At 35.6% G+C, this 13,407-nt stretch overlaps 1 protein-coding gene across 5 annotated transcripts in view; it reads left to right on the top strand.

Moving 5' to 3' along the window:
- avl9 (AVL9 cell migration associated) overlaps window positions 1-13,407 on the top strand; it is a 38,474-nt gene that overhangs the window by 1,448 nt on the left and 23,619 nt on the right. For 3 of the 5 annotated variants that reach the window (XM_087275393.1, NM_001327830.1, NM_001045565.2), the window contains 5 exon segments: window positions 7,335-7,455; window positions 11,880-11,965; window positions 12,105-12,176; window positions 12,260-12,349; window positions 13,185-13,251. Coding sequence is in view for 3 of the 5 variants with exons in the window: in NM_001327830.1 (NP_001314759.1) it covers window positions 7,335-7,455; window positions 11,880-11,965; window positions 12,105-12,176; window positions 12,260-12,349; window positions 13,185-13,251 (436 nt within the window). In the remaining 2 variants the exon portion in view is untranslated. 5 annotated transcript variants of the gene reach the window in all.

Raw genomic sequence — 13,407 nt, 5'->3', positions numbered from 1 at the left:
ACTGAGAGTCCAAACACTGAAGAGCAAATTCATCAAAAAAAAACTTCACCAATAGGAGAGTGAAGAAACAAAACCTTGAGAGAACCAGACCTAGTTTGGCACGACCATTTTAATTTCTCCGCTGGCCAAAAGTCTTGTGCAGAGCTGCAGTCTCAGCAGTGGGCTGAAAGCTGGCCTCAGCAAAGACTCATCTGTCCCTGGAGCATCACTGTAATCAGCCTCATGCTCTCCACTCCCCTATGACCAACAGCGCAGCAGCTCAGGATTCGGCCTGGTCCTGGATATGGACACCTTGGCATCATCTCATCGCTGGTCTTGTGTACAATCAGTGACTCCGCATTATCTGAGGACCTCGGGATGAGTATCCCCAGGTGGAAATGGAGAATAAAGAGAATAATTAGCGTAGCTGCTGTTCATAGTGTATATAAACAAGATGTAGAAACTTGTGTGGAAACCCGCTAAGTGATGCATTGTGTATGCTTTACTAAACAGATAGGTCTTTAATCTAGTTTTGAATTGAGAGAGTGTGTCAGAGCCTCTGACATGACCAGGGAGGCTATTCCAGAGTTTAGGAGCCATAAAGGAGAAGGCTCTACCTCCTTTACTCGACTTTGCTATTCTAGGTATTACCAGAAGCCTAAAGTTTTGAGATCTTAAAGAGCGAGCTGGATTGTAGCAAGACAGAAGGTTGGTTAGATAAACAGGAGCAAGATTATTTAGAGCTTTATAGGTGAGAAGTAATATTTTAAAATCAATATTTTCAAATAAAAATCAATAATCAAATTAAAATCAATACGAAACTTAACTCTATCATTTTAAATAAAGTGACCTCTAAAAGATTTGAAATTCGTTGTGGTGTGCACTAAGGCTGTCCTTTTTTGTTTTTATTAGTTACTTTTATTCAAATTTGAAATAATCAAAATATTAGGGGTTAAACTAATTGACAGAGAAATCAAACTTTCACAACTGGCAGATGATACTGCACTGTTTCTGAAAGATAAAAATCAAGTTAAAACAGCCCTAGAATGTATTACCAAATTCACTTAAACTTCTGGTCTAAAGCTAAATCTTCACAAATGTGAAATCTTCATTCATTCATTTTTCTTGTCAGCTTAGTCCCTTTATTAATCCGGGGTCGCCACAGCGGAATGAACCGCCAACTTATCCAGCACGTATTTACGAAGGGTATGCTCTTCTAGCTGCAACCCATCTCTGCGAAACATACACACACTCATTCACACACACACTTATACTCTACGGACAATTTAGCCTACCCAATTCACCTGTACTCACTCTTTGAACTGTGGGGGAAGCCGGAGTACCCAGAGGAAACCCACGCAAACGCAGGGAGAACATGCAAACTCCACACAGAAAGGCCAACTGAGCCGAGGCTCAAACCAGTGACCCAGCGACCTTCTTGCTGTGAGGCCACAGCACTACCTACTGCACCACTGAGTCGCCAATGTGAAATCTTATTAGTACATAATTCACATATCCATTGAAAATATTTATGTTAAAGATTCTGTGAAATATCTTTTCACCCAAAATTCTTTATAAGGTGCACCGGAACAAAAGTTAGGTGCAGCCATTGTTTTGATGCATCGTATTTAACACTGCTGTTTTAAAAATACTGCTATCCATATAGGCAGCATTGACTTGCAAATGATTAACTAAAAATCTGGCCAACAAAGTTCTTAATTTGACCCTAACTTTGATCACCAAACTTTTTTAGCCTAAGATCCCTAAATTTTTGCTGAAAAGAGATCTACCATTTAAATGAATGACAGAATAATAAAACTGTATTTTTCATTTGCATTTTCAACATATGACCTTTAATTTAACGTTTCGAACTATGTAAAAAGCACTGTTTAACCTACTTTATATTTTTAATTGATGCAACCACAAATATCTGTGACAAAGTTTGGTAAATTTATTTTCAATGATCTTTTGCAGGTACTGCATTAGCATTTTATAAAAGAGCTGTAAAAAATCTTCTAAAAATTATAGAAATAATAATAGATTATCTAATAATAGAATTGTTCTAATAATAGAACAATTGCAGCATAAATTCAAGATGTTTTAGGAAGGCAAACTGCTGCTTACAGCTAGATATTTTTGTGGAAGTTCCGAAAGCGTTGTTTGTGGTGAGATAAGCCCTTTTGAGCGCAGTTTTTTATTGGCAGTGTGAGTTTTGTGTGCTGCTTTGGTGCTCCATGTTTTTGCAGTTTAATAAAAAAGTTTAAATGTTTTTAACTCACAGCTGTAGATGCGCCTTGAAAATGCAAGCATGTGGCACTGTGCGCACCACTTCCTTTTTTGCTCATGCAAGCCATGCATCTCTATTTAAAATTGCAAACTTAAGTGCCCAAAAGATGCATATTTGCACAGCCCCTTATTACTTTAAGGCTCGCGCCTCGCAATGTCATATGTAGAGCTTTATACCAACGTTTGCAGCAGTTGGATCTAAAACATAAAGAGAGATACGTTTCTTGCACTCATTCTTATGTCATTTTCAGGATCTACTGGAGAGTGATAAAACTACTATAAATAAAAGTCAACATATTTGTGCCTTATCATTGCCACTCATTACCGTAGTCACATTATGCGCATCTGTTTAAAGCTTCTGTAAGGAAAGAGCTATTTGACAGATGACACAGTCTTAATAAAAATTAGATTTTTACAGTATTACAATATTTACAATTACAATATTGATAGGATCTGTTATTTAGGTTATGTTTCCTTCTTAATATTGATTTTCTTTAAAATCTTTAATACTATTATTATCCTCATTGCTTGTAAGAAAAGCAAAACCTATATTAATATACAGGTATGTGCATGTAGTTTGACAGTAGACTCTAAACTGAGGACATTTTAGCTAATTCAGCATTTCTCACACATGGACTCACTGCAACTGATAGAGGTGTGAACCTATATTGTTCTCACAATTCGGTTCAATTCGATATCTCAGTGCATCATTTTGCATTGACAATGCTTTTCATACACTATTTTGTATTTTACAGCACAGCAATTCTTTTGTTAAAAAGTATAAATATATTATTTGTAATACAATTTTGTTCTTTAATAAAAGCAGTTAGATGTATAAACTATACATTTAAAAATTCAAGTACATGCACAGAACAACATGAACAATTAAAGCAAATAAATAAATGTAAATATACAGCTTGCTTTCTGAGCCTTGTCGAGCAAGATCTTACACTCCTGTGATTGGCGCCGCGCTCAACAGAAAGGGCTTCGATTGGCTCTGGCGCTGTTCACCAATGATAAACACTGATAAACGGCAGCGGCGATAACAGCAGAAATCAGCCTTGATCCGTGATAGACATAGAGGAGAAAACTCGCTATGCAGACCCGCTCATGTCTGGATCAGCAAGTATCGCTGTAACAGCCGAGAGGTGAGGAAAAGTTACCTCATGCCAGCAGGTCAAAAGTCGAGAAAGTGTGACAGAAATGGAGTTTTCTCCTCACCTGAAAATTTTCTCCTTTTTTTTCTTTTTTTTTTGTTAAGACATATAATACTGTTAGGGCTGTTGAACATCAGAATTTCTAAAGCAGCTGTTTTCTTGAAAAAGACGTGATAGTGCCATTAGAAACTGAATTGGAATCAGTCGTGAACTGAGGTGGGCCGGTCTGGCTTGAAACTCCAGGGCTGAAAATGAGTCCCACTCCGGCCCTGTTCTGCATCGTGGTGCACTGATGAAACAATTAATTTTGACACCCCTAGAAACTGAGATGGAGGAAATGAAAGCACACAAGCATAGGAAAAATCAGGTGATCAAGACAATCTTTAAAATAATAACTTATTGCCAGAGGTTTGTGAAATATGAATTACACATCGTTAATGAAATGATAATTTTTTTTGTCAAGGTGTCAGAACAAGGCAGATGCAAGTCAAACATATTTTTAACCACGATGCATTAGTGTTGGGAGATGTTGACTAATTTGGCATCGTACAATGTCTAATGGGAAACATTGCGATGGACGATGGCATTGTCGTCATAGGCGGGTGTGGTTGTTGTTGTTAAATATCATTTAATTTATAACAAATTAATTAATTGTAGCCTACCGTTTTCACTACCTGACCCACATGGTCTTTGCTTTACCCATAATCAAACCATAAATATATAAAGGTACACACAAATTACCACCTGTCAATCACTTTTTTTCCGCGGGACTCTGGCATGAATAGGCAGAGTGATCTGTGTCGTTATAATGGCTTTTTCCCACAGCTGGTGGAGGAGACGAGAGTTTGTTTGGAGTTCACTGTAATTTGTATTGTGATTGATGATAACTTTCTTATTTTATTATTATTATGAGAAAATAATAACAAGTAAAGATGGTAGGGCTCGAATGTTTTGGACGCATATGCGCCTGAAAATTTATCTATGCGACCTAAAAATATTTGGAAGCATTTGTGCTAGTGCATAAGTTCACTGTTTTTACTGCAAAATCCTCACCGCATCTGCAGATTTAGGAGACATTTATGCAGAATGCATCTTTGCACCTAATAACGCCAAATGCAACAGTCAGGAACAGATTAAAACAGTTGTTATGTGAACTTACTGAAGTAAAAAAACAAAAAAGGCCCGCAATGCTTGCCCCACCTTTGTGCTCTTCTTATTGGCCCACTCCTCTAAAACTGAACGCAAATAGATTGGTTAATACCAGTTGTCAATAACTCAGTCAATGCCTTCTGCCTTCAGATGACAGGGGCTACAAGCGCGCAAATGTGAAGTGCAGAGATGAGAGAATGAAAATAACACTGACAGATTTTGTTTTAGAAAACACCTACAGTTACCAATTATGGCACATCTTATTAGTGATCATGTGCTAAATGTTAATCCACCATAAACTTTTCCAAGTGGATAAAAGACTTCCAGTGGCTTCAAGTCGGCTATGAAAATGACTAAAGCATTCACTGAAAAGTCTTTGGTACAGGGTTTGCAGGCAACAGCGTTTGCCACTATGTCTACAAATTTTATGTGCGAGAGGTACTGTATAATCCTTCATTTAATCCTCCACGATGTTGTCAGCCGTGCAAGTTGCAACTATATGTAAAATTTAACACAGTTCATGAAAAGGCCGTTATTGCTAGTAAGATGACATGCAAATAATAAGTTATATATCAATATAAATGTGGGGCGGGGCAATGGATCACAATGCTGAGCCAGCATCGCAAAGTTTGTCGGCCATCGGAGATGGACGATGGCAACGTTTTATCGGCACAACCCTACTATGCATGTGATCGTTTTTTTATTCATTTTTTATCTTAAACAAGACTGCGCAATTATGGATTTGCTCTTTAGTGTTTGGACTTTCAGCAGTGAAAATTAAACCACACTGAAATTTACTACTGAAATTCAATTCTGAAAACTGGACTGACACAATTTCATTTTACTAGAACTTTGATGTTAAGCTGCGTTGACACATTCTACATTATAAAAGCGCTATAGAAATAAACATAAATTGAGTTGAATTTTGAACAGAGGCAAAATGGAGCATGTACAGACTGACATTAATTTTTAAGAAAGCCGTCATAACGCTGTAGGGGGAACCGGAACTGTTGAAGAGCCGTACTCGGAGATTCAATTTAAAAAAAGTATAATGAAGCTCTGCAGAAGCCAGCTTCAACACTCACAAAGAGTTCGTAGACCGCTCTGCTTACGATCTCAACACAACAACAATTATACACTCACATAACGTCATCAACAGCATCATACATATAAGTGTTTAAACAGATTAAACAAATATTATTCCAGTGTTACTCTGAAGGATGGCTGAATTGGTCACATGACTGCATTACATGACTAAAATGCGTCTCCAAATTCAAAAGCCTTTTTTAACATTCCACATTGCTACATGAAAATAGCGTTTTCAAATGTATTTACTTCTGACAACGTTTTCAAAAAGGTACATTTATGTTTCTTAATAATGCTGTCTTAGTGTGGATGGAAGGCCAAAACGAAAGAAAAATGCATTTTTAAACAAAAACTTAATAGTTTGGACATGGCCTAAATGTTTCAGGCTGTTCCTGGATGATAAAGAAATTGCACACAAGCCATACAAACTATTGAGGACCATTTTGCATTGGTGCAATGAAATTTTCATAAAATAAATTTTGGGTGTCTTTGAATTCAGCCCTCTATAGGTTTAGAATTTGTATTCCCATAAAACCATGTGGCATCTGTTTATATATATATAAACACACACACACACACACACACACACACACACACACACACACACACACACACACACACACACACACACACATTCAGTTGAAGTCAGAATTATTAAACCCCCCCACCCCCAATTATTCGCTCCCCTGTTTACTTTTTCCCCAATTTCTAACAGAGAGATTTTATTCAACACATTTCTAAAGATAATAGTTTTAATAACTCATTACTAATAACTTATTGTTTTTTATCTTTGCCATAATGACAGTAAATAATATTTTATTAAATATTTTTCAAGACACTTCTCTACAGGTTAAAGTGAGTTAATTAGGTTAAATAGACAGGTTAGGGTAATTAGGCATATTGTATAACGATGGTTTGTTTTGTTGATTATCGAAAATAGAAATAGCCTAAAGGGGCTAATAATTTTGACCTTAAATTGGTTTTAGAAAAAATTTAAAACTGCTTTTATTCTTGCCGAAATAAAACAAATAAGACTTAAGACAATATTAGCAGACATACTGTGGAAATTTCCATGCTTTGTTAAACATCATTTGGGAAATTTTTAAAGAAGAAATAAAATTCAAAGTGGGGGCTAATCATTCTGACTTCAACTGTATATATGAGCAATATCACACAAGTAGCAGTGCGATATGGCTGTATATCGGCACTGATGGGAGGCGTGCATTGGCACGAGGCCGCAGGCCGAGTGCCTTATTGCCCCCACCAGTACCGATATACAGCCATATCGCACTGCTACTTGTGTGATATTGCCTATATACAGTTCTGATATTGCAGAATATTGTACGGCTATCAGCCAATCAGATTTGAGAAACAGATACAACTTTTGTATGAATATATATATATATATATATATATATATATATATATATATATATATATATATATATATATATATATATATATATATTTGTCCTCGAACTCAGGACTTCTGCACCATATGTCAGCGTGCTAACCACTAGTCTATTGTGCCGACTAATTTAATATTTTATAAAACTGAGTACAAAACACTTTAAATATGTTGACTACGATTAATATGAAAAATTATAAAAATATATAGTTTTAAGGTATAGATTATTGAGAATTATCTTCAGTTACTGACCTTTTTTTTTATCACAGGTAGAATTCTCGTATCCTCCAATCATTCCTAGTGCGGGTCATGACAGTAGTACACTCCCAGAAGAATGGAAGTACCTGCCTTTCCTGGCACTGCCTGATGGAGCACACAATCATCAGGAGGGTAAACTTGGCGATTACTTCTTGTTTATTTATATGTGATAAAAGATGATACATATGTAAAGAGTTTTACTTATAACTTCATTCTTAGCCCCTCACTTCAGCAGCAGTTCAGCAGGTTTTTTATGTTTATGATTCAGAAAAACAAACTTTGAAATTAATTACTAATCAGAGAAGATAATTTACTTTATAAAAATTTTTACTTGGTAATTTAAACTGTAATTTGGTAAATTCAATTTCCCCTACAAGCAGCTGAATCTGTTCATTGTTGATTCTGTTCAATTTATTTACAGAATAATGTTATAAATGCAAAAATTACACAGGAAATCTGTGTAATTGTGATTAAGGCTGGAAGATTAATCGGAAAATAATCTAAATCAAAATTTACAACCTATAATCGATTTAATTTTTCAAGGTTGGTTTTATTAATTATTTTCTGTACTGTGTGTGGAGTCACGTGACCCCGCTCTGTTAAGACTCTGTAAATCAACCTTTAAAGTCTGAGGCTAATTTAGACCCTATCCCAATTCTATTTTTGTACCCCTTCCCCTTGGCCCTTCAAACAGAGTGTTGCATTATTTTTTGGTATTTATTTTCAGGAAATCACTGAAGGCATATATCATGTTATCATTACATTTTAATGTGGCAATAAGATCATAACTGTACTGTGCATTTACACCCTGGCCATATTTATCAATGTTAACACAAGAAAACAACATTAACATTATACCAGACACTGTAAAAGCTAATTCTCAGCCACTAGACTTTTCTGACAAGGGTATTTGGGTGTCAGAATGTTGTTGGACTGTTGTACAGGAGCTATTATTAGGAATTATAGGAATTAGGAATTATAGCGAAATTTAGCGTTTTTAATTAAATGTGTCAGGAAAATTATTCAAAGGCTTTTTTTTCATAAACCGTGCTGACCTGCACGCGCTTTTTCTGGCAATCTTTCTTCTGCGTTTTCACAAATTACTGGTAATGTTACAACTTCTCTTTCCAGAAAATAGCCGGAACAAATTTACCGGTATTTTCAAAAAAGGCCTGTTCACACATACAGACCTTTCCGGAAAATTGCTGGTAATTTTACGGAAAGGTCCGTATGTGTGAAAGGAACTAGTTTCTCAAAGCAAACCGTCTTTTCGGCAGTTTCGGCAGGAGACTAAAGTGTTATTATTCGACTTCTGTGTTATTTTACCATGATAAAATTAGTTCTGACATACAGGATCTGGTTGAACACTGTTTATTCTGTAAGGTCAGGGCTTTTTTCGGGCTTTAATAGTTTGCTGATACACGCCTAACCACCCAGATAGCAAAATACACTCGGGCCAGTTCCGGCTATATTCTCGCCTGCCGGAGACTTACCCCTCGGCCTGACTCCGTCTGCTGTACCTACTCGAGTCAATCGGGCCAGATGCAGCAGCCGTTAGCGAGCCGACGCTGCCGCATCCGAGCCGGAATCGGCCCGCGAGTATGTGTGCTGCATCCCAGAGCTGTCGCGATTTGAATCTTCATTATATAAAACCTCACCTTTGTTAACGTTATTACAACCATTGGTGTTAATGTAACAGCAAACGCAGGCTACTATGCAAACCCAAAGCGTATCTACTGAGTTTAACCCTTGAATAAAATGCAAACAGCATACATATCACAAATATTTAAATAAAGGACAAAATAAACAATAATAAACTGGTATTGATTGGACAAGTATTAAACAAATAATAATAAACTTAATAATAATTTTTGTAGTGCACAAGAATTGAGAATTTCAGTATAAAAATAACAAAACATTACAATAAATGACACATTGTAAACAAAGTTAAGTAATGATGACGGGGAAAATTGCTATCTAGCAGTAATTCTCTTTATGGGTCTGAATTAATAATTAGGAAGACAGAACAAATGTTAGCCGATCTCCATGTTGATCTCCTGTAATGTCATTTGAACTTGATTTACAGGACGTCTTTGCATTTTGAGTTTCGGCATGTTATTGAGTTAATCTACTGAATTTGCTGTTATAAAATATTAATGTTCTAGAAACCGAATCTTAAATAACAAATAGAGCTGTAAATGTTATATATAAGATTTATACATCATTTACCATTGGCTTTTTATTTGAAAACTCCTACTAAACATTAAAATGAATGTAAATTCCTCAGTAATTTCTCAAAAAATAATAAACAATACAAGCGAACAACACAATACAATACAAGCAAAAAATAATAAACAATACAAGCGATGTTGCAGCAGCTGATGGATATCAGTTGATTCATTAATACTGCAAAGTGTTTTGTACAAATTGAAGAATTTCAAGGATGGGATGTCTAAATATCCTGTTGATATTTAGAAATCTTGCAGTATTTATCTTTTAGACGCACGATTTTTCCCGCATGGTAAATCGTTATCTATGGTGTCTAGGCTATATGTTGGGTTCTGTTCATGGCTAATTAAAAATTAAAACCCTTCTATAAATGTGTGTGTATTTTTTATTTTATTGTTCATATTTTACAAGTGTCATTACTACCCTATGAATATAACAAATACCAATAAACTTGTTATAAGATAATATTTTTGTGCTTATATTGGTCTAACTCAGGGTAGAGATCATTTATTTCTGCAGTTCAACATGTTTTGCTTTTATTAAATTATAACAGCTTATATTACACAGTTTTTAAACCATATATTATTGCGTGGTTCTAAATGTAAGTGCTTATATTTACATCAGTGAGCCTTTGTTATAGTGCAGATACCAGGCGGTCAAGTGAAAAGTTTGTGGGGCGTGGTTGATTTTACATCAAGCATTGGTTGGAAGCTCGATTCCGCGGCTCCTCCTCTGGCTCCATGAGACAGTCCTTCTGCGCATGCCTAGGCTCCAATTTCAGCAGTCTTTTGCGACAGTTTGTTCCCATCACGGACACGTTTGCCCTCAAAGCGTTCAATGGGAAATGGCGCTGTCACGTAGACCATATTTTGTGTTCTACATGTCAGATAATCAACTCGCAAAAGATATGTAAACGATTTATATTACTTGCGCATATTCCGAATATATGTGAAAGATGTCGTGTAACACGTTGAGTTAAAAAAATACAAGATGGCTCGCCTAAATCTCAGCCAAATTGCAGCAGAAAAATCAAAGCTAAGACAGGTCGCATTCGACATGTTGTGCTTTATTTTCCTGTCAACGGCGTCACTGTATATTACAGAACAAAAACTTAATTCAAGCATCAGATAAAAATAAAAATAGACATCGGCCCCACGCACATGCGTGTACACACACACACAATGGCGATCTCTCTTAATGGAGCCACACCCCATTTTCACTCGTCGTTACAGACACTTGTCAAATTTTACTTTAGAAAAACGGCATGAGGCTAACTGATTGTTTACACCGCACAGAAATGCGTGCTTGTAGGGGCATGACTTGGATCCAATCCGCGAATCACAGCACATTATGACCAATCAGAGTCCCTTGAGGCCTTTCGGAGGAACTAGGAAATATGACAGTCGTTTTCATGTTAGCAGAGTAGCTGTATATAATCAAAGTAAGATTTATGGAAAAATAACATGATTTCCTACAAATGAAACATGAGAACACATTGCTTTGCATCTTATAAACCTAACCAAGCCTTAAAATTACATTCTGGACCACCGCTTTAAAGCATGTTTGACATAAAAAATTGTAATAATGACAAAAAAATACTAATTTGTGCATCTCTTGACCGGGTGCAGGTATGCAGCCGTTGTGGCTGGTGTATTCTGGGAAATTTTCTTACCCCTTGGTTTTGATTGTGGTCTTGAAAAATCATTAATCATAATCGAGTTGAAATGTTCAATTAATCGAGATTTAGGTTTTAAGCCAAATCAGCCAGCCTTAATTTTGAAAAATACACAGATAACAACCCTTGCTCAACCAGTTTACTTTCAAATGTATAGGTCAGATTGATAATCAGCTTAGCATTTCCACTCATTTGTTCAGGAAATAAGTGTCAATCACAATTTTGAGTGAATAAATCATGGGCCTAAGCTAGGTGGTGTTAGATGAGATTATGTTGAATTCACTTGGATTTGAATTGGGTAAAATTTAGCTGGAGTTAAACATCATATTATCAGTCTTTTGCTGTCTTATACTTTTTAATTATTAGTCAAAACAAACCAGTATAATAAGGAATTTAAGCAAGCGGCAGCTGATTAGAATGGCAACAATGTTCGGCAAATAAAGCGGTTCTATTGCACATTCAAACTATAAAATTATTATAGTTATTGTAATTTTCATTATACATAGTAAATTATCTTTTGTCAAAAGCAACCCTTCTATGGAAATGAAAATGATTGATATAATATGAAGTGAGGTTAAAGAAGATTTTTTAGCTGTGAATAAAGAATTTTATTTGTTTTTAAACTGCAAGTTGTGATTTTTTTTTCACTCAGACACTGTTTACTTTCATTTGCCTCCTCTGGATGGACAGCTCAAATGCGTTTATGGAGTTTCTTGCTACAGACAGATGGAGGCTAAGGTTTGTTTATATATTAAATTATGGTGTTTATATAAACCAGTAAATCAGTAAACCAGTGAACAGAAAATCATAAAATCTGTCATAATCAATTATGAATGATATTATGTGTAGTGGGATACAATTATAATGTGTATTGTAGGCACTAAAAAAACGGGAGGCAGATGTCACAAGAGAGACTGTTCAGAAGAGTGTATGCGTTCTCAGTCGACTGGTGAGCCACATGCATGTTAGCGATTGACATAAAAATACCTTTTTGATTCTGCAGATTGTTCATGTTATATATTTTTGTTTCAGCCACTCTTTGGTTTGATACAGGCCAAACTTCAGCTCATAACTCATGCATACTTTGAAGAAAAAGATTTCTCCCAGATCTCCATCCTAAAGGCAAGATTTTTCATACACTTTATATATATATATATATATATATATATATATATATATATATATATATATATATATATATATATATATATATATATATATATATATATATATATCTCAGAGGTCGCGTTAGGCTTTCTCATTGTCCTTCATTTTGACGGAGAGGGTTGTAAAAATTCCGTCATAACCTATTATTGACCGTCAATTAATTTGCGTATTTTCTAATAGCTTTTTTCATTCATATTCAATAATAAACTTGCACGACGAGCATATAGGCTAAATTATTTATTTATTTGACAAATGAACAATAACTCATATCTGCCTTACCTCATATCTTCCCCCTGCATAGACCTGAACTGGGTGCTTGCCTGTGCGTAATTAAATGCATCAAGAGAAACTGATGCAGAGGCAGTTGTCATTAATATTCTGTGTCTTTGCCTCAGCAAGTTGACTTCTTGTGACAGTTTTAAATTTGTTCTGGAGGCTGAAGCCTCGTTCTGCTGCCACACTGGAGAGTCCTTACCAGAAGCAGCCCGGACTCTACAGACAGACTCGGGCCAGATATGGTTAACAGGAATCGGGCCAGTGCTTTATAGCCGCATCACAAACGCATGTGCGGGAGCGAGCTGCATATATATATTAAGAACAAATTACACAAATGTGTGTTAATTTTAAATTAAATTGATACATTTAATTGAAAAAAATATTTAATATGGCTCATACAATCTTTCAGTGCCAGAATAAAGTAGTAATGGGTATCAGATGTCACTGTAACAAAACCACTGTCATGTCACCCAGAAGCAACATAACTTATTGTATTGTTCTTTGTATTCTGTAGGAGCTTTATGATCATATGAACAGATCTTTAAACTGTACATCGCTGGAGGGATCACAGATTTATCTAAGTAATTCAGAAACATCTGTTTTTTTCACATGCTTTATATATAATATTCGACACCAAATCATAAAAACCTGGGACAGCATGGAAAATGCAAGTAAAAAAAGTAGTGATTTTTAAATTTACTTTGACTTGTATTATTGTATCATATCATTTTGACTTG

Source organism: Danio rerio, chromosome 12, assembly GCF_052040795.2.
Source record: "Danio rerio strain M-AB ecotype USA chromosome 12, GRCz13ab, whole genome shotgun sequence".
NCBI classification, from domain to species: domain Eukaryota; kingdom Metazoa; phylum Chordata; class Actinopteri; order Cypriniformes; family Danionidae; genus Danio; species Danio rerio.
This window is presented reverse-complemented; position numbering and strand designations above follow the sequence as displayed.